The following is a 21,483-nucleotide window of genomic DNA, read 5'->3' on the forward strand; positions in this document are numbered from 1 at the left end:
GTATTATTGGAGACACATACATAAAATCCAGAATAATTTAAATATTTTTGGTGTAATGCATTAATTAAAACTAAAACCATAAAAATGTTATTTGAAATCAAATAAATTATATATTTAAAAATAAATAAATATAAAAAATATACACTTCTCATTCCCATTTAGTTTATTTTGAAGTACTAAAATTACTAAAAGAAAACTGAAGTAAAAATTAAAAACAATACAGACATAAAAAAAACTAATAAAAATCACAAAAACACATAACAAAATTCAATTAAAATGAAAATGGAAAATATTAAATTTAAAATGAATTCAAAATATAAATAAAATCTATAATAGTATTATTAATATTATTATTACAAATATTGCACTGGGGAGAAGGGGAATATAATAATTTGTACACTATACACACTATGTATACATTGTATAGTTTAGTATATTTTTTCACAAACATATCTGCTCTATTCTATTGTCTTTTTTATTCACATATCTCTTGATGGTTATATTCTATATTCTGTGTTTTATTATGTGTGTGTATGTCCATAATTTATTGTTGGCTTGTTTAGATCACATGTATGTAATATGTATGTGACAAATAGAGGATATCAGTGATACTAAAATGAAAACTGACTTCATACAGCTACTAAAAATCACATAAACACCAGCTGATTCAAGCACGTTTACAGACCTGAGGCCGTTTCTGAAGGTGCTGTGTGTGTGTGTGTGTGTGTGTGTGTGTGTGAGTTCGACAGTGAAGGATCTCCTGACCTGTATAAGGACCTGTATCTACAGGACATTCACTGCGTCAGCTCTCTGTGTAAGGCGTATTTCAGAGAGCTGCCCAACCCTCTGCTCACATACGAGCTGTACGACCGCTTCGCCGTGAGTCTGACCTCTTCCTCTCTGCTCGTCAGTGCATCATGTACAAATGTGTGCTTTAAAGTCTGCTAATAAATAAAGTTGATATTGATCAACATGCATTTTTTTTTTTCAAATATAATGGCAATATTTAACATGAGATGCACACAAAATATATGCTGCCTGTATTCATATATATGATATACAATATATATTTGATGGCATATAAGGCAATGCAATTATTTTGCACAATGTTTATTCCTAACAAAAATGTTTTTGACAAAATTTACATTTATTCATTTGGCAAATGCTTTCATCCAAAGTCACTTAAAAATCCTTAAAAATCATCTCATCGTCACAAAAATCAGTAGGTTTCTGTAATTATAAATGCATAAACTGCATAAATGTAAATATAATTGTCAGACTGATCTGTCTGTCTATCTAACAATACATTACAATGCAATTAATTAAAACTGAAACTTAAAAAATCTTTTATTACTTACAAATTAACAAAAATATTAACTATTAATTCATATTAACTAAAATAAAATATAAAGAAACTTATTTTATTTCAGCCAGCTGCAAATGCAACATCACATATTTTCATTTAATTTAACTTGACATATTTAAATTACTATTCTCATAACTAAAACTGAAATTTGGTTCAATTTTAAGTTAATAAAACTAAAATATATAAATAAAAAATATATAGACATATTAAAAAAAACTATTAAAAATGACAAAAACACAATAAACTAAACTAAAATTAAAATTAAAAATATAGAAATAAAAATTCTAAATATTTATAAAAACTATAAGAGTATACTGATGATAAAGTAACACTGGATAAAACGTATATCTCTTTTACTGTGATCAGTGACAGACTCATACCAACCAAGATTTTTAATATTCAGTTATTTTAATATTCATATTTTTTATATTAGTTATAGTCAGATTATCAAATCGTGCGATGGCTGTGTGCACTTGTCTGATCAACAGAAGTGTTGTGCAAAATGTGCTGACAATTACATTTCAGTTTGACCAATTTTAGAGAATTTCTAGGAATTTTTGTGCAAAATAATGGTTAATTCCAGCAATTCAGTGCATTCAGGAACTGTCTTGTCTTTGGTCTCAGGACGCAGTGGCGATTCAGCTGGAGGACGAGCGGCTGGTGAAGATTAAAGAGGTTCTGAAGGATTTACCAGCTCTTCATTACAGGTGAACACAGAAAAACGATTCAAATTATTCATTCACTCTCATGTCGTTTTCTGTAAAAGCTCAGAGAAGCACAATAATGTGTTTTAGTCACATCAACAATCCACATGCCAGTTTTGAACCTGAACATGCATTCGATTTTACAGGGCAAGATTTTCAATGCATAAAAACTTAAAAAAGACTTCCTAAAGCTTAGAATATATAGTGCAAGAGTCACTGTTGTGATGCTTTATGGAGCTCTCTTTTGCACTTGACAGTAGAATTTAGAGTCTAGTTTAATTGTATTCCCTTAATGCTCTTTTTTCCCCCAGGACTCTGGAGTATTTGATGCGTCATCTGGTCAAGATGTCCACTTTCGCCTCTCAGACCAACATGCACTCCAGAAACCTGGCCATCGTCTGGGCCCCGAACCTCCTCAGGTGTGTGTGTATGTGTGTGTGTGTGTGTGTGTGTGTGTGTGTGTGCGTGCATGCGTCCGTGCGTGTGATTGAGTGAGTGTGTACTGGTTTATATATCCTGGTGGGGACTTAAACCTGACTTTTCACAAAAACAAACAAACCTGTGTGTGTGTGTGCGTGTGAGTGTGAGTGTGTGTGTGTGCGTGTGAGCGTGAGAGTGCGTGTGTGTGTGTGTGTGAGTGTGAGAGTGCATGTGCGTGTGTGTGTGTGTGTGTGTGTGTGTGTGACTTCACTGCTATACTTATGTATTATTTTTGGGAATCTGTACTCTACTTGAGTTCTGTTAACTGAGTACTTTTACTCATTTACATTTACGAGGTAAATACTTTTTACTACATTGTGATTTATTGACTTAAAAATACAAAATATATATGTCATGTGACTAAATGTTCACTTTTCACTTTTGAGTGTGCTAAATCTTTCAGACACAGAAGTGATTGTTTTTTTTTAATAACCGTCGCTGTCTAAAAATACTCTAAAATTCACTATATTCAAATGTCAAACCACAGTAAACTCGTCTGGTGCTAATATTCAGGTAACAGTTTTCAGTTTAACATCTGCTGTTCCAGATAATCAGAACAGTGACATAATAGTGATTTCGACAGGTTCCTTGCATTATAAATATTAAAATAAATATTGAAATCTCTTCTGCCTCTTGTTTTCAAAAGTCAAATTAAAAAGCTGAGAAAAGAGTTTACTTTTTTATTTTTAAATGCTTAAGTACACTTAATTGTGGACATTTTTATACTTCCACTCGTGCATTTTTTTGCATAGGTTCCTTTAATCGAGTAAAGTATTTTTAACGTAGTATCTGTACCTGTTACACTGCAAAAATGATTTCCTTAGTCAGTATTTTTGTCTTGTTTTCCAGTAAAAATATCTAAACATTCTTAAATTAAGATACATTTACTTGAGAAGGAAAAGTACTATTAGTGTTATTAGATATTAAGACTTGTTTTCTGAAAAATCGACCAAAATGAATGCTTAAAAGAAGAGAAAATCAAAAAAATATGTTTTTAAATACAGTACTGTAATATTTAATACAGGTTTTTAAAAATTTTTTTAAAAAGCCTTTATTCAAACATGGCTCACTCTAGAAACATTAAAAATGACTAGAACACTGATGCATTTCGGCCATCCAGCCTTCCTCAGAGTGTGTCAAGTACAAAATTAGTCACAGGTGTAGATATAATCAGTTGCTCAATAGAAATGGGAGAAACCAAAATACTCATTACAGGGGGGACCAATAGCATCATTAACAATTTCGAAGTATAATCACATGTACCAAAAAAAATTATTATATATACATCTTGATAATAATAATAATAATGATCTTACTGATAATCATTTCACAAATATGGAGTTAAATCTAATTCCTCATTCAAACCAGGAAAAATGGTGGCTTTTAGCTGAAAAATCCAAAAGGCTTCCCTCTGTAATCTATCACCCTTTCTAATCGATCCAGTTACAATTTCCAAACCAATAATTCTTAAAGTAGACGGATTTGAGTCATGTGCAGATGCATAATGTACTGCCATGGGGTAAGCTTTGTTTCTTGGACGAATTGCATTTTTGTGATCACATAATCTAGATGAAAAGGATTATAAGGATGGAAGGGTTTACACCTGGAAAAGACCAACACGTAATAAGCAGAGAGGAATGTCCGAAAAGAGAACGCAGCGCACTGAACATTCAGTCTCCTTTAACTTGACCAGTAGTGATGATGATTACCTTTCTGATAGTAGAGCTGATTCCAGCAGTTTTTTACAGTCACAGCCCAAATCAATAATGAACCATTCAAGAGCAGGAGAAAGACAAGGAGAGGGAGAAAGAAGACAGTTAAACAATCAACGGCGTCCGAGTACACGCAAAAGGACACCGTAGTGAATTTGTCAAGTTTTCCGTTAACAGATGATGCTGTACAAGTTTTATCAAAAGGCCTCTCATTTGCTCCGACGCATCAAACAACAGAATTTAAAACTAAAATTGACTTATTTCGTTTCCATCGCAATTTGCAGTTGAGGGCATGGTATGGACGAACAACTCAAATGCCGACTGACGTGTCAGGAGAGAACCAAGAATCTTCAAGAAATCCCTCTAAGTTTAAACCAAAATCTTACTTTCTGCCTCCAATCCAGAATGCAGCCATTAATACCTTTGTCAAAAAGGTCAATTATGATGTAGAATTACTTTTTAAGGATGCTATTAAACCATCGAAAAAGAATCTAACAAGAAAAGAGCAAGATGCATTGATCTTATCAACCAATAAAGATTTGGTCATTGAGCCAGCAGATAAAGGTGGAGCTGTAGTAATATGGAGTAGAGACTTGTATATACAAGAGGCCTATCGACAACTTAAGAATGAGGACTTTTATCAACATCTACGGAATGATCCAACAGAAATGATGAAAATATAATTGCTATCTTTATTAACTGATGCAAGAGAAAAGAGCTGGATTACGGACAATGAATTTAAATTTCTCTATGTTAAAAATCCATGCATTGCATAAAGTACTATTAGTGTTATTAGATATTAAGACTTGTTTTCTGAAAAATCGACCAAAATGAATGCTTAAAAGAAGAGAAAATCAAAAAAATATGTTTTTAAATACAGTACTGTAATATTTAATACAGGTTTTTAAAAATTTTTTTAAAAAGCCTTTATTCAAACATGGCTCACTCTAGAAACATTAAAAATGACTAGAACACTGATGCATTTCGGCCATCCAGCCTTCCTCAGAGTGTGTCAAGTACAAAATTAGTCACAGGTGTAGATATAATCAGTTGCTCAATAGAAATGGGAGAAACCAAAATACTCATTACAGGGGGGACCAATAGCATCATTAACAATTTCGAAGTATAATCACATGTACCAAAAAAAATTATTATATATACATCTTGATAATAATAATAATAATGATCTTACTGATAATCATTTCACAAATATGGAGTTAAATCTAATTCCTCATTCAAACCAGGAAAAATGGTGGCTTTTAGCTGAAAAATCCAAAAGGCTTCCCTCTGTAATCTATCACCCTTTCTAATCGATCCAGTTACAATTTCCAAACCAATAATTCTTAAAGTAGACGGATTTGAGTCATGTGCAGATGCATAATGTACTGCCATGGGGTAAGCTTTGTTTCTTGGACGAATTGCATTTTTGTGATCACATAATCTAGATGAAAAGGATTATAAGGATGGAAGGGTTTACACCTGGAAAAGACCAACACGTAATAAGCAGAGAGGAATGTCCGAAAAGAGAACGCAGCGCACTGAACATTCAGTCTCCTTTAACTTGACCAGTAGTGATGATGATTACCTTTCTGATAGTAGAGCTGATTCCAGCAGTTTTTTACAGTCACAGCCCAAATCAATAATGAACCATTCAAGAGCAGGAGAAAGACAAGGAGAGGGAGAAAGAAGACAGTTAAACAATCAACGGCGTCCGAGTACACGCAAAAGGACACCGTAGTGAATTTGTCAAGTTTTCCGTTAACAGATGATGCTGTACAAGTTTTATCAAAAGGCCTCTCATTTGCTCCGACGCATCAAACAACAGAATTTAAAACTAAAATTGACTTATTTCGTTTCCATCGCAATTTGCAGTTGAGGGCATGGTATGGACGAACAACTCAAATGCCGACTGACGTGTCAGGAGAGAACCAAGAATCTTCAAGAAATCCCTCTAAAGTTTAAACCAAAATCTTACTTCTGCCTCCAATCCAGAATGCAACCATTAATACCTTTATCAAAAAAGGTCAATTATGATGTAGAATTACTTTTTAAGAAGGATATTAAACCATCGAAAAAGAATCTAACAAGAAAAGAGCAAGATGCATTGATCTCCTTATCAACTAATAAAGATTTGGTCATTAAGCTGGCGGATAACGGTGGAGCTGTAGTAATATGGAGTAGAGACTTGTATATAGAAGAGGCCTATCGACAGCTTAAGAATGAGGACTTTTATCAACATCTAAGGAATGATCCAACAGAAATGATGAAAATATAATTGCTATCTTTATTAACTGATGCAAGAGAAAAGAGCTGGATTACGGATAATGAATTTAAATTTCTCTATGTTAAAAATCCACGCATTGCATGTTTTTATATGTTGCCAAAAATTCACAAAAATGTGAACAAACCTCCTGGACATCCTATCATTTCTAATAATGGGAGTCTCTTGGAACCATGTTCACAATATATTGATTATTTTATTAAGCCTTTGGTACCCACCCTTCCAGCCTTTATTCTGGACACAACAGATGCAATTAAAAAAATCAAGGATATTATACTTCGAAATTGTTAATGATGCTATTGGTCCCCCCTGTAATGAGTATTTTGGTTTCTCCCATTTCTATTGAGCAACTGATTATATCTACACCTGTGACTAATTTTGTACTTGACACACTCCGAGGAAGGCTGGATGGCCGAAATGCATCCGTGTTCTAGTCATTTTTAATGTTTCTAGAGTGAGCCATGTTTGAATAAAGGCTTTTGGAACTGGAAGAAGTGCCTTGGATCTGTAGTTTCTATAGAAAAAAACTACTTCATTTAAAAGGAAAAACAAGATTATTATTATTTATTTATTTATTTTTCTAAACCCCATTAACACTTATTTTTTCTTGTTTTAATCAAAAACTTAATTTGTATGCATTTTTCAGAAAAAAGGCTTAATATTTTAATTTAGTTCTCAAGTAAATGTGTCTTGATTTGAGAATTTGTAGATATTTGTACCGGAAATCAAGACAAAAATGCTATGTAAGAAAATCATTTTTGCAGTGTAACTTAAGTCCGATTTCTCAGCACTTTTGTGTGTGGCATTGGTTGCAAGTGTGATTCTCTGGCAGCTTCAGAATCAGCTTTATTAGTTATTATTGAATCAGCGCATAATTATCTGCAGATCGAAGGACATCGAGTCGACCGGTTTTAACGGCACCGCGGCGTTCATGGAGGTTCGGGTTCAGTCCATCGTGGTGGAGTTCATTCTCACTCACGTGGCCGAGGTTTTCTCAGGAACCGGTATTTCATCTTCCTTAATAAACCTTCTGCATTTTGTGTTATTTTCATCATCCTCAGTATTAAAGGGATAGTTCACCCAGAAATGAAAATGTGATGTTTATCTGCTTACCCCCTGCAGGGCATCTGAGATGTAGGTGACTTTGTTTCTTCAGTAGAACACATTTGATGATTTTTAACTCAAACCGTTGCAGTCTGTCAGTCATATAATGTAAGTGGATGGTTTGGTTTTGTTTGTGTATGTTTTTTTTGACTCTCAAAGCCGTGATTCCCATCCACTGACATTATATGACTGACAGACTGCAACGGTTTGAGTTAAAAATCTCTGTTTGAGTTCTACTGAAGAAACAAAGTCCCCTACATCTCGGATGCCCTGGGGGTAAGCAGATAAACATCACATTTTAATTTCTGGGTGAACTATCCCTTTAAGTGTTCCAGCTTTCTCAGTTGTAAAATGTTGATTCTGTTGTTTTAGGATTGTCTGTGGAGCGCAGGAAGTCCCTGCCGTCTCCCTCAATACTGTCCACTCAGGACGATCATTTCTTCAAGTCTCTACCGTTACACTGTCCAGGAAACCTCAGTCCAGGAGACGGACCTCCAGCCATGCGGTCGTATCACGCTATTATTGACGGCACTGACAAGTAAGACTGATGAGACATAGTGCATCTCAATATGAAGCAGTGATGGTGAAACTGTAAGCTGCATTTGAAAGAGTTTAAACATGCTGAATGATGTGGCCATCTAGTGGTCAGAAAGACGAACAGCACCTCAGTTCTGTTACAGCTGCTGGATTCGCATCTGGCTCTGCCACTGATTCTTTCTTCTGTTATTTATTACATAATTCTTAATTTATTTTATTATACTTCACAGTATTATATTTTGTTTGGTTTTATTTTACATTATTTTCCTTTTGTTTTATTTGATTTTTTTATTTTAATCTATTGAATTTTGCTTCATATTATTTTACTACTTCATTTTACTTTTCTTTTCTTTTTACTTTAATTTAATTTAAATTCGATTTTATTACTGTATTTTACTTAATTTATTTTAATTTAGTTTTAATTTTATTATTTTTTATTGTAATTATTTTTATTTTTTATTTAATTTTATTTTATTATTTTCATTTTATTTGTTTTTATTTTTTTTATTTAACATTGTTTTATTAACCATAACACAAGTGTAACATCACTACTGTAAAGTTTGTGAAATTAGGATTAGTACATCCCCAGTAAAGTGAGTTTTAGGTTAAATAATAATGAATTTTTGAAGATAATTTAGCTAGATACTAATGCTTTTATTTTATTTTATTTTATTTTACTTTATTTTATTTTATTTCACTTCATTTTCTTTTACTTTTTTACATTATTTTACTTTATTTTACTTTAACCCAAGTGTAATATCAATACTATTTTATTTTATTTTATTTTTTTATATTTATTTTATTTTTTAATTTTTTAATTTTAAATTTTTTTTAATTTTTTTAATTTTGAGCTTGACCTTGACCTTGACCTTGACCGTCTGTGTTGTGTTTCAGGAGGAAGGGCTCCCTCAAAGGAAGGAAGTGGAAATCCATCTTTAATTTGGGCGGAAGACTCCAAGATCCGCGCAAGAAGAACAAATACTGTCCTAAAGGTGCGAGCATCTGACTGTACATCAAACGGCTGTATTATACTGTATTCTGGAAATGCAAAATAAATGTTTGCATGACTGAAGACAACAGATAATTAACTACAAATGCTTCCCCTCTCACATCTAATTCATAGCTTTAGTTTGTCATTACTGATTCATGTTTATCTGTATCTTCTTAATGCACAGATAAAGAGAAGACGGGTCTGAGGCCGGCGAAGAGCATGGACTCTCTGAGCTCAGGTCCTTATGCACTAGACGGTATGAAGAGCGTTTTATCATCTGCTAATGATTAAGATTAATCTGTATATGCGGCTGTTTCAGTCTCATACTCATATTTAATCTGTATGAAATTACAATTACAGATTTACCGCAATCAGATATTAAATGTTGCACATTTCTTGGTGTTTAACATTCATCCTACTGATTGTGTACTTTACCTTAATTTAGAATTTGTACAATAATTTAAAAAGCATCTATAAGCACGAATATATGTTCAAAAATAAATGCCATAAATGCCTTTTTTTATTAATAACAAAACATCTTTAAATAATCTAAATCATTCTGTTTTTTTCTGTCCATATATGTAACTCATTAACCTAATCAAAGGTTTTAGATTTTTATTTTGAAACTGTTAGATTCATTACATGCACATCATTTTCTATTTAAGGAATTGTCTAATTATTCTCATCAAGATAATAAACATTATCTTTTATTCTGAAAAAGATATTCACGTGCTTAAAGTGTTCAGTGATTGCAATATTAATTTTGTTTAACTCTTTTCTCACTAAAAGTCATCAGAAGATTAATTATCACTACTTCTGCATGAGCACAAAAATATTCTATGCATGAATTTTTCACATCAGTTTCTGCAAAAAGATTTTTGAAAGGCATTAACTTTTTTTTTCATCAAGGATGCATTAAATTCAATCAATTGAGCATTTATAATATTACAAAAGATTTCTATCTCAAATAAATGTTCTTCTGACTTTCTATTCATCTGTGAATCCTGAAAAATAAAATGCATCACAGAAATGTTTCCACAAAAATATTGTGCAGCGCAACTGTTTTCAACATTGATAATAATCAGAAATGTTTCTCGAGCAGCAGATCAGCATATTATACTGATTTCTGAAGATCATGTGACACTGAAGACTGGAGGAATGATGCTGAAAATACAGCTGCGCATTACAGAAATACATTACAGTTTAACACATATTCACATAGAAAACAGCTGTTTTAATTTATAATAATATTTAATATTTTTTACAGTATTTTTGATCAAATAAATGCTGCCCTGGTGAGCAGAAGAGACTCTTTAAAAAACATTACCAAAAGCTTTTGAACAGACAGAATCTTACGTGTCAGTATTATTGTTTGTCTCTCAGAGTCCAAACATCATCCTCCTCTGGTTCTGTCCACGGTGTCAGGCAGCTCAGAGGGCGTGGCTTCTGCCGGCGGGGGCGTGTCCAGTGGATACGCGGTGACCTACAGGCGAACGGGCGGAGCTCAGGTCAGCATGGTGAGTGGAGGGACTCCAGGAACTTATAACCGTCTGGAGTCTGGGGGCGGAGCCGAGGGTGTGTTGCAGGGCGTGGCCAGATCGCCCGGAATGACCAGCAAAGCAGACCGGCGCGCCGGGATACACATATCAGGGCCATTTTCTGTAACCGTCCCGCTTCATATAACGTCTGGACTGGCTCTGGGTGTCCTGCACGGTGGCTGGAACGACAAGGAACAAACTCTGCAAGGAGACGAAGCAGAAGATGAGGAATTTAGGAGCACAGAAACAGAGACTGAGTCCACAGATGGGAATCCACAGAGCAAAAATTATGATGTTCAAGAGAGTGAAAGAGAAACTAATAGTTATGTGAAAAGTCAGGTGGATTGTGGGAAGGATATGGCAGAGATTACAAAAAAGGAGAATGACATGCCAGAAAAAGGAGATGCATCGAATGCCAAAGAAGCAGAGAAAGAAAATCTGAGTCAGAATCAAGAGTCTATGAAGGAAAATGTAGAAGATACACAACCACAAAGCAAAGAGGAAACCACAGAAGAGGATTACATGGGTAAGAGAGAAATACTGAGATTATTATTCACTCACATGTAAATGTGAGCAGTCCGATGATCACAAACTTACAAGTTCAGAATGAGTTGTCAATTATTTTTTTGCAATGTTTTCAAGGCATTTAGGGCAAGACACTGCAAGGAAAATATGGTAAAATAGGGTTTTTTAGTGCTGTCAAATGATTAATCGCAATTAATCGCATCCAAAATAAAAGTTTTTGTTTACATAATATATGATTGTGTACTGTGTATATTTATTATGTATATATAAATACAAACACATGCATGTATATATTTAAGATTTATATATTTAATTCCTCTCTATATTCTGAAGATTTTTACTGAGGGGTTTGTTCATATATCATTTACATTGATTTATATTTTGAACATTTAATTCCTAAAAACATTTAGTATTTTTTCAGTTGAGTTGACAGTATTTTCTGATTTTTGGAGTGATAAAAAGACTAATCCAAAATCCCTTCTGTAAAAACCTTTAATATATTGGCAAAACCAAACAAGATTTCTGTTATGCAAATGTATGCATATTAGTAACATACAAAAGTATGTTCGCAATTTTTTATGTAATCAACTGGGGAAGTATGGTGAGATATATTAGTTATTTTTTACCCTATTCACCTGGGATGTCTTGTCTTAAATGTGTATTTTGGATGTTTTTTGTTCACTAGTCTGAAATAACACATAAAAAGTCAAAAGCCCAAAATACAAAACCTGACCAGTGCATGAAAAAACAATGTTTTTCCCTGTAGCATCTTGCCGTAAATCTTAAAATAATATATGGGAAATTTTGATTGCTCATTACATGAGCTGTGTGAGAAAAGTGTGTGTTTGAAAATGAAGGCAAATGTGAATGTTTTTCCCACAGACATGAGAGGAAACCTCCATCAGGAACCCGACAGTCCACACTTCTATGAGGACATGGAGTTTCCAGACCCAGATCTGCCACTGGATTTTCAGGAAGCATTTGGGTTCCTGGATTCGATGGACAGCTGTACTGCAAACCAGGTGTGTTTATGCATGTGTGAATAAAGAAATGAATGAGTGAGAAATAACAGTCTCACGACTAATCTTCTCACAAGAGATCTGACTAATGCTTACTGCTGATTCCAACAGTACATCGTACACACAAATATTAGTTAACACATAAATTAAATTAAATGATTAAAAATAAGAAATTCAATCTAATTAAAACTTCATAAAATACATTTACATTTTGAAGTACTGATGATCTACTTAGTTTTATACAATAGTGAATAATTATATATATATATATATATATATATATATGCTGTAATGAATTAAGTCACTAATTTAATTGAATTATTTTACACTTACATTTTGAATTAAATATTATAAAATTATAACCTAATACAAAATAAAATAAGTTTTATTCAGTATTAAATAATACAGTAGTATTACACATATACTGTATATATATATTTTTTTTTTTTATTAATTTTTTTTTTTTATTAAGTAAATTAAGTTATTAAAAATAGTTCTGCCTTTGTAACTATCTACATAGTATTGTTCATTACCTAATAAAATCTAAAATATTTTATAAAATATTAAAATAATTAATTAAAATTACATTTCCTTCAACTCTTCCGTGATCTTGGATGAACATTTTTTACCATAGCAATGCATTGTGGGATTGTGTGATGCTGTATTATATGATTCTATAAGAGGTTTTCATTCAGTTTCAGTGATTAATTATCTGTAATTTTTTTTAAATGAGTCTAAATGAAGTACCGCATAAAGTAGTTTAATACTGTTGACTTTGTATATGGTGAGCACGCTTATAATGCCTTAAGATGTTTGTAATTGACGTCTGTCTCGCTTTCTCTCTTCTCCAGGTTGAGTTCTCAGTCGAGGCGCCTTGTTTTGAGGAGGAATATGAGGATGAGGAGGATGAAAACAAGGACAGTCTGTCGCAAAACTGCACTAATGAGCATCAAACACAGTCCTTCACACACAGGCCTCTTCCTGGAAAATCACACAGCCTGCCGTATAAGTGCCGCCCCTTCCTGCCGACCCCATCATTATCCTCAGATGACGAGTACAGCCCTGCTGATGATGATAATGATGACGAGTCTGATAAAGGTTCTGAATATGAGGACATGTTTTGTCAGAGTCTCCCAGCCTGTCGGGATTTCCAGGGACTGTCTTGGTTGAGTCCACAAACCACCGCTGACTCGTCTACTAGCAACGATGTAGATCTTCACACTAGTAACCAATCAAACGCACTTCCTCCAGAGAACAATAATGATGCACAATCCATCGACCAATCAGAAGACACGATTCCTGCAGCTTCTGCATCGACAGACAGACGTGAACCTGCTTTTGATCCATCACTTTGTGAAGAACATCTCAGTTCAGCTGTATTAAAGACAGATGAAGTGTGTATGGATGAAAAGAAGAACGATGAGAGAGATTCAAAGAATGTGGAGAATGATAAACACACACTGATGTAAGTACCTGAGTTCTTCTAGAATGAAAGTTAATTTCATCATTTATTCACACACATGACTTTATTTCCTGTGTAAAAACATTAAAGGAGAATAAAACTATTCTTATAGAGGTTGTCAAGGTCTAATAATGACACAAAACACCATAAAATAATTCATACAATTTAAGTGCTATATTACACTTTTTTTTTAAAGTCATATGATGCTTTGTCTGAAAGAAACAGAAAATTAATTTAATTTACATTTTTACTTAAAATATTCTTTTTTAAATTAAGTTAAATTAAATATTTCTGACATTTTCACTATCTACTTTTGAATAACTACTAGCTTTGAATAAATGTACTGAATGAATGTAGCATAAAAAGTACATAGCACACAAATATTAAATTAATAGTAGTAATAATAAATTTAAACTATTTAATTAGTTTTTTCACTTACATTTTTCAAGTTAAATTAAATTACATATTTTTAATTTTAACTATCTACTTTGATTAAATATTGCATTATATATATATATATATATATATATATTAATAATTAGTAATTTAATAATTTTTAATGTAGTCTAATTCAATAATTTAATTTACATTTTTAATCAACAATATATATATATATTAAAAATTTTAATAAAATTACTTAAATTCATTTATTAATTAAATATAATAATAATAATAAGTAAATATATATTATAATTAATTAAATATATACACATATTTATCACTTAAAAAATAAACAGCACACACAAATGTTGGGTAATTTATGATTAATTTAATTATTAACAATTCATTATTTTCTAAATTTTTCAATCATTTAATTAACAGACTGAAAATCTGCCCAGTATTCATAAGGACTACTTTTATCATGCATTTATGGTTGTTTTTGGAGCTCGACAGCCCCTGGTCACTGTATGCTTTCTTTTTTATGGAAAACATAAACCTGAACACTCTAATAATCTCCTCTACTTGTGTTTCAAGGCAGAAATAATATTGGGTTTTAACAACACAAACGGTGTAGCATTTGTGTAATATTTGACTTTTGTATGTGTACAGAAGAGAAGATGATCTAGAGAGTGAAGCCAGTGAAGAAGACACTTATTTTGGACCGGACTCGATTCCTTCTTCACCAGAACCCGACCAAACTGAGACCGACAGCACCAGCGTTCCTGAGCCCATCCCAGCACTGTCTCCAGCTGAAGATGCTCAGCAGGTGCTGGATGCTGACGGTTACCATGGTAACAGTGAGGTAACCATCACAGATGAGCTCAAGGATGCAGACCGCGTCTCGCTGACTCCTCAAGACCAACCGCCAGAGGAACAAACACTGATTATCCACCAAACAAAGACCGAAGAGGGTCAAGCGGTGGAGGCTGAGAAGAGAGCGGAAACGGAAGTTATAGTGGAGTTGGAAAAATGCAGGGAAAATGAAGGAGAAGAGTGTGAGAACAACAACAAAACAGACGCAGGTGAAGGAAATTGTGAAGATGCTGAAGAAGATGCAAAACCTGGCTCTGCAGAGGAATGTAGTGATGGGAACGGAGAACAAAAACAAGTGAACACTTCTGAAAGAAAAGAGGATTTCAAGGAAAATAGTGGAGATTGTGAGGAAAATGCAAATGATGGACCTGAAGAAGTTGCCAGAAGACAAGATTTAGAGAAAAACAGTGGAGAATGTGAAGAAGGAGATGAAGGACACGCAAAAGAAGGAGAACAAGAAGCTAAAAGACAAGAAGATTTAGAGGAAAATAGTGAAGAATCTGAGAAGGTAGATGAGGAACATACAAAAGACAAAAACGAAGCTGAAAGACAAGAATATTTAGAGGAGAATAGTGGAGATTGTGAGGAAAATGCAAAAGATGGATCTAAAGAAGAAGCCAAAAGACAAGATTTTGAGAAAAGCAGTGGAGAATGTGAAGAAGGAGATGAAGGACACACAAAAGAAGGAGAACAAGAAGCTAAAAGACAAGAAGTTTTAAAGGAGAATAATGGAGAATCTGAGAAGGTAGATGAGGAACATACAAAAGAAGGAGAACAAAACAAAAACGAAGCTGAAAGACAAGAAGATTTAGAGAGAAAAAATGGAGAATGTGAGGAAAATGCAAATGATGGACCTAAAGAAGGAGAACAATACAGAAACGAAGCTGAAAGACAAGAAGATTTCGAGGAAAATAGTAAAGAAAATGCAAATGATGGACCTGAGGAAGAAGCCAAAAGACAAGATTTAGAGAAAAACAGTGAAGAATCTGAGAAGGTAGATGAGGAACATACAAAAGACCAAAACGAAGCTGAAAGACAAGAAGGTTTAGAGGAAAGCCATGAAGGAAACTCTGAGGAGGACGTGAACGTAAAAACAGAAAGTTCTGTTGAGGGAGATCTTTCTCCTGAAGGTGGAGATGATCCTGAGAAGTCCACACTCGTGCAGCGTCCAGACGAGATGCAACACGAACAAACAGAAAGCAAAGAGACGGAAGAGGAGACGTCTGATCAGATCTCAGCGGCGCCTCGCAAACGCAAACCTGCGAATCCCACCAAAGCGGTTCCTGCCGTCCCTCCCAAACCTCAGACCTCCAAACTCACGGCGTTCACGCTCAGAAAACAGCTTCAGCACAGACAACACGACGATAAAGAGGCGCAGGCAACCGACCAAGAACATGGAGCAGAAACTAAAACGCCGCAGAGAGAAAGCGCGGGGAACTGTAAAACACAGCCGAGACGCGCCGATGTGGACGGGACGAGGCTGGACTCCGAGGGTCCCACAGAGAGACGGGAAGCATGGGACGCAGACAGAGAGGCCAAGAGGAACAGCGGCATCAGCATGTGTTTCGATGAAGCCGTGGCTCGAGCCACAGAGAAGAGGAGCCGAGAGAGAGAGAGCACAGAGAGACTATCAGGAGCGCAGTGGGACAGAGAGTGCCGGAAAGACGGGAAAACTGACTGACTTGAGAGCAAACCTGTAAAATATTACGTGCAAAAAAAGGTGTTCACATTTTCTTTCAATATACTCATTTTCACACACACACACACACACACATATATATATATATATATGGGGTTAGAAGGTTTGTATAGCTGAGAAGTGCATCTCAAATGTGACCCTGGACCAAAAAAACAGTCTTAAGTATAAATTTTTCGAAATTGAGATGTATGCATAATCTGAAAGCTGAATAAATAAGCTTTCCATTGATGTGTGGTTTGTTAGGATAGGACAATATTTTGTCGAGATACAACTATTTGAAAATCTGGAATCTGAGGGGTGCAAAAAAATCTAAATATTGAGAAAATCGCCTTTAAAGGTCCCCTGAAATACTTAGAAACACGCGGCGTTACGTCATTGTAACTGAAACAGGAAGACAGGGCGGGACATATCAAGTTTTGGAGAACACTGCCTTATAGATAACCTAAAGACTAACATATTGATACTAACACCCAAAAAACTTTAATTTTGATTTCATGGGGACTTTAAAGTTGTCCAAATGAAGTTCTTAGCAATGCATATTACTAATCAAAAATTAAGTTTTGATATATTTACGGTAAGAAACTTACAAAATATCTTCATGGAACATGATCTTTACTTAATATCCTAATGATTTTTGTCATAAAAGAAAAATGTATAATTTTGACCCAAATATACCCCAGCGACTTAAGACTGCTTTTGTGCTCCAAGGTCACAAATCATTTAATAAATAAAATAATTTAATAAAAGAAATAAAATGGTTGGTTACAAACCAGCCACTCTATAAATATTGATTAACTAGTTGTTCATTTTCAGACTTGTTTAATGTTTTGATCATTGTGTTGCATTATATATCCTAATGCACTCGAAACTCAGGAACAAATGCATAAGAATCCGAACACAGCCGCTTAATTAAGACAATCTGTGTATATGATGGTTTATGTTTTTTTTATCTCTGTATACATCCAATGCATTTTATTTCAATAAAATAGAATTTTAATGATCTTTTGTGCGTATATGAGGTATGTTTTTAATGCTTTCACTTAGTTAGGACTCGTATATTATATATTTCAAGAGATCGGGATTTCAAAGAATCTAGCAGACGGAGCCATTTGTAATAGTTTTTTATTAATTAAAGCCGTGAAAAACTCTGTTATGCTGCTTGATACTGCAAACTGGTATTTGTTATATTATTTAATATATACACTGGTTTGTAGCACGGGTAGTTTTACCATTTACTGCACTTTGCTATTTTTATAGTCTATTTTTTGTCTAAATTTCGGCTAATGAATTGATGGAGATCTGGCAAGAGGTTTGTCTCTAATTGAATTTTATTATCAAAGGCTTCTAGCAAGACTTTCTCTTTTCTGTATTGGATTGTCATTTCTCCATTTAATCCCATCGGTCACAATAGTAAGATAGATATAGAAGTAAAGCTCTAAAAATGTTACTGACTGGTGTTTTAATGCATTTTCTGCAAATATGGAAAAAATGTAATATGTAATTTTTAGTGCAAATTGTCACATGACCAGAGCAGTTTACGTCCTGTTTGAACCATGATTTGATGACGGCTGCATCAAAGCTCCAACAACAAAAGGTTAATAAAGTAACAAAGATTTTTGGCACACATTATCTTTAAGGTGTCTAGTATTAATGTATGTGTTTCCAATTGTTCAGTTTTGTTGAGTGTGGTCATAGAATGAGTAAACATTTCGATGGCAACAATAGTGACCGCTGGGATAATAACTATTATTATTTTATTTTTTATCTTAGTATGCCTGTTCAGTGTTGTATAAGGGTTTTTATGTATAATAGTATAGCCTGACCATAGAATGTGATAAGACCGTTTAAAATGTGTTAATAACTGGGCTGAGATATATATACACATTATCCATAAAACCATAAAACATACTCTTTTCCATAAAAGTTTCAAAAATAATTATTATTGATTATTTTCAAGGGGTTACTAATCATTTTGATAGTTTCATGTCTGAGAAAAATTGTGGAGTATATGGGTTAAGTTCATTATTAGATCAATTATATAATTTAATATGGAATAATCTAAAAGAGTCTAACAATACATGCATATATACAGTTGTCTTGCCTATGCAAGTTCTTTGTTGGCATGAATAAAGACAAAAAGCCAGTCTTAAACATCGCAAACTGTCTCTTGGAGACACATATGAGACAATGCTTATCCACAAAATGCTTATTATAAATAAAAAAATTAATAATTTTAAGGGTTGTCATCAACCACCTGTCTCTGTTTCCATGGTTACCTCTAAGAACAGATGCCTATTTGGTACCAGGAGAAAATGACTGTAAGCAACTTTTACTCTTACTAAAACATTTGAAAATGTTGTTGAGTATTAATATGTAACATTGCATCTGTTCGGCTATTTTGCGCCCTGTTTCAATCCAGGGCGAAGCGCATCCGTTTTTGCGGCGCTTCTAATTTTGGATTTACGGTGCTTTACAAGAAACAGCCCAAAATCCATTGGTCCTTCAAACGGTGACGCACTTCACTCGGAAATGGTCAACTGTTTTGTGAGGTTTGTGTAAACACTATTGATGCGCGCTCGGCATTCACCAAAGGAAAGCACCAGATCGCACGCGACTCGCCAAACGAGCACCATCTGCCCGCGCGAGAACCACACAAGCGCTTCATTCGACACTTAAGCGACTGTAATGTCTACATCGGTGGATATCCACGCGCAGCTGGCGTCGATCCTCGAGCGCTTCGCCAAATGCGCGCTGCTGGAGATGAGCCGCGCGGTGGAGCTGGAGATGACGCGCCGCCAGATGGAGACGGAGACGCTGCTGGTCAAGCTCCAGTTCACCGAGAGCGAGCTGCGGTCAGCGCGACAGAGCCAAGCGAACCTGCGCTCCGTGGGAATACAAGTCAGCAACAGCGGCCAGAGAGGTGTGCGCAACTCCAGACAAGTCAGCATGATGCTGTTTAACCTGTGCTTTCAATCTTTAATCATAATATAATAGCTTGCGCTTCCGCTGAAACGACTTTCTTTCTCTGCTGACGTATGGAAGGCCCCGCTGCGGTTCAGCCAATAGCTAGCGACCCTTGTCCTAACCACGCCCCCTCAACATGTCATACGACGCCACATGAAACTAGCCTAGTCGCAGCGATGGTGAAAAGGTGCATCTTTGGATGTTTTCCTCTCAAAATGTTGAGTAAAATGGGTTGCAAATTCAGATTCATGTTGACTTTAAATTGAAGTGCTTAGCATAAAACATAAACATTGGGATCAGATTGGTACATACTGGTGTTAGTATTAGTAATAGGGATAATTTACAACAAAAATGATAATTCTTTCATCATTTACCCTCATGTAAAATGGTTGCATCATATCTCACAAATAGGAGTTTTTCAGTGGAAATTGGAGAATTTTCATCAAGCTCAGTTCCCGTCACTTCTGGGGTGCCCCAGGGCTCAATTCTGGGTCCAATCTTATTTTCTTTATAGTTACTCCCTCTCCGCTTAATTTTGTGTCCCATAACGTTTCATATCATATTTATGCCGATGATACTCAGCTCTATTTTCCTTTAAAATCAGGTACTGATTCAGTGTCCTCTCTGCTAGCTTGTTTAGAGGACATTAAGGTTTGGATGGACAATAATTTCCTTCAACTAAATCAGAAAAAGACTGAAGTTATGTTGTTTGGCCCTTCACACCTTTTAAATAATCTAAGTTCTACCCTGGGCCCCCTTCAAGAAAACATTCGCGATAAAGTAAAAAATCTGGGAGTTACCCTGGACCCTAAGTTAAAATTTGATAAACAAATCAATTCTGTAGTTAGAGCCAGTTTTCTGCAGCTTGGGGGACATTGCAAGCTTAAAAATATTCGGAGCTTTAGTGATTTGGAGACCGATATTCATGCATTCATCTCAACCAGGTTGGACTATTGTAACGCTCTATACGCTGGAATAAATCAGTCCTCGCTCTCGCGCTTGCAACTAGTACAGAATACCGCGGCTCGTTTTTTTACAGGGACAAATAAGAGAGAACATATCACACCTGTGTTAGCGTCACTTCATTGGTTACCTGTTCAATTCAGAGTTGATTTGAAAGTTTTAGTATTTGTATTTAAATCACTTCATGGTCTTGCCTCTACTTATATTTCAGATCTTCTCCATTCCTACTCTCCTGAGAGAACACCCAGATGTTATTAAATGTTCCAAAATCTCGACTTAAATCCAAAAGTTTTTGTTCCAAAGCTCTGGAATTCCCTACCATTGTCTATTAAACTATCCCCTACTCTATCCACATTTAAATCTTCTCTTAAAACACATTTTTTTCTCAGGCATAGGCTTAATTTGATAATATTTTAGCTTTAATTTTGTTTTATTTTGCATGGAAATGTTTTGTTTTGTTTTAACTTTATTAATTTTTGTTCTGTTTTCTTTTGATTTATTTTATTCGTATTTAAATTGTATTGTATGAGGATGTTTTCGTCTCGTATGTTGGTCAGCGTTTATGTTGTTTTAAAGGGCTATATAAATAAACTTGACCTTGACCTTCCAAAACCATATGATTTTCCTTCTTTCATGCAACATTCAGAAGATATTTTGCATGCAATGAAAGTGAATTTGAACCACCATATAAAGTTGTCTAGCTGGCTTGTGCTCTATATTCAAAGTCTTCTGAAGTCATTTGATAGCTTAGTTATTAGTTATTAATTACTGGAAATATTTCACTCTTTCTAACATGCCCCTTGGACTGCTTTTTTAAATACATGCATATATGTATGTGTGTGTGTGTCTGTGTGTGTGTATATATATATATATATATATATATA

At 34.5% G+C, this 21,483-nt stretch overlaps 2 protein-coding genes across 2 annotated transcripts in view; both read left to right on the top strand.

Annotated features, from left to right (window-relative positions):
- Positions 1–568: 568 nt before the first annotated feature.
- Positions 569–16,858, top strand: arhgap30 (Rho GTPase activating protein 30). The gene is made up of 12 exons (XM_016230969.1): positions 569–574; positions 742–879; positions 1,991–2,073; positions 2,382–2,489; positions 7,429–7,547; positions 8,020–8,185; positions 9,079–9,176; positions 9,360–9,431; positions 10,559–11,239; positions 12,121–12,260; positions 13,109–13,722; positions 14,770–16,858. Exons 1-12 carry the CDS (start codon positions 569–571, stop codon positions 16,652–16,654), a joined length of 4,110 nt encoding a protein of 1,369 aa, XP_016086455.1. The 3' UTR covers positions 16,655–16,858.
- Positions 16,859–19,161: 2,303 nt separating this feature from the next.
- LOC107549807 (zinc finger protein with KRAB and SCAN domains 1-like) overlaps positions 19,162–21,483 on the top strand; it is a 28,751-nt gene continuing 26,429 nt past the window's right edge. The window contains exon 1 of the mRNA XM_016230979.1: positions 19,162–19,592. Within this exon, the coding sequence (XP_016086465.1) occupies positions 19,358–19,592 (235 nt within the window). The 5' untranslated portion in view covers positions 19,162–19,357. The remainder of the gene's footprint in view (positions 19,593–21,483) is intronic.

The sequence above is a fragment of the Sinocyclocheilus grahami genome, unplaced genomic scaffold (genome assembly GCF_001515645.1).
Source record: "Sinocyclocheilus grahami isolate Dianchi unplaced genomic scaffold, SAMN03320097.WGS_v1.1 scaffold381.1, whole genome shotgun sequence".
NCBI classification, from domain to species: domain Eukaryota; kingdom Metazoa; phylum Chordata; class Actinopteri; order Cypriniformes; family Cyprinidae; genus Sinocyclocheilus; species Sinocyclocheilus grahami.

Bases quoted from the DNA above. Each gene is read 5' to 3' on its own strand.
- arhgap30 (XM_016230969.1), top strand. The intron at 2,074-2,381 runs GTGAACACAGAA...TTTTTCCCCCAG, and splicing joins TTACCAGCTCTTCATTACAG to GACTCTGGAGTATTTGATGC. The intron at 13,723-14,769 runs GTAAGTACCTGA...GTATGTGTACAG, and splicing joins AATGATAAACACACACTGAT to AAGAGAAGATGATCTAGAGA.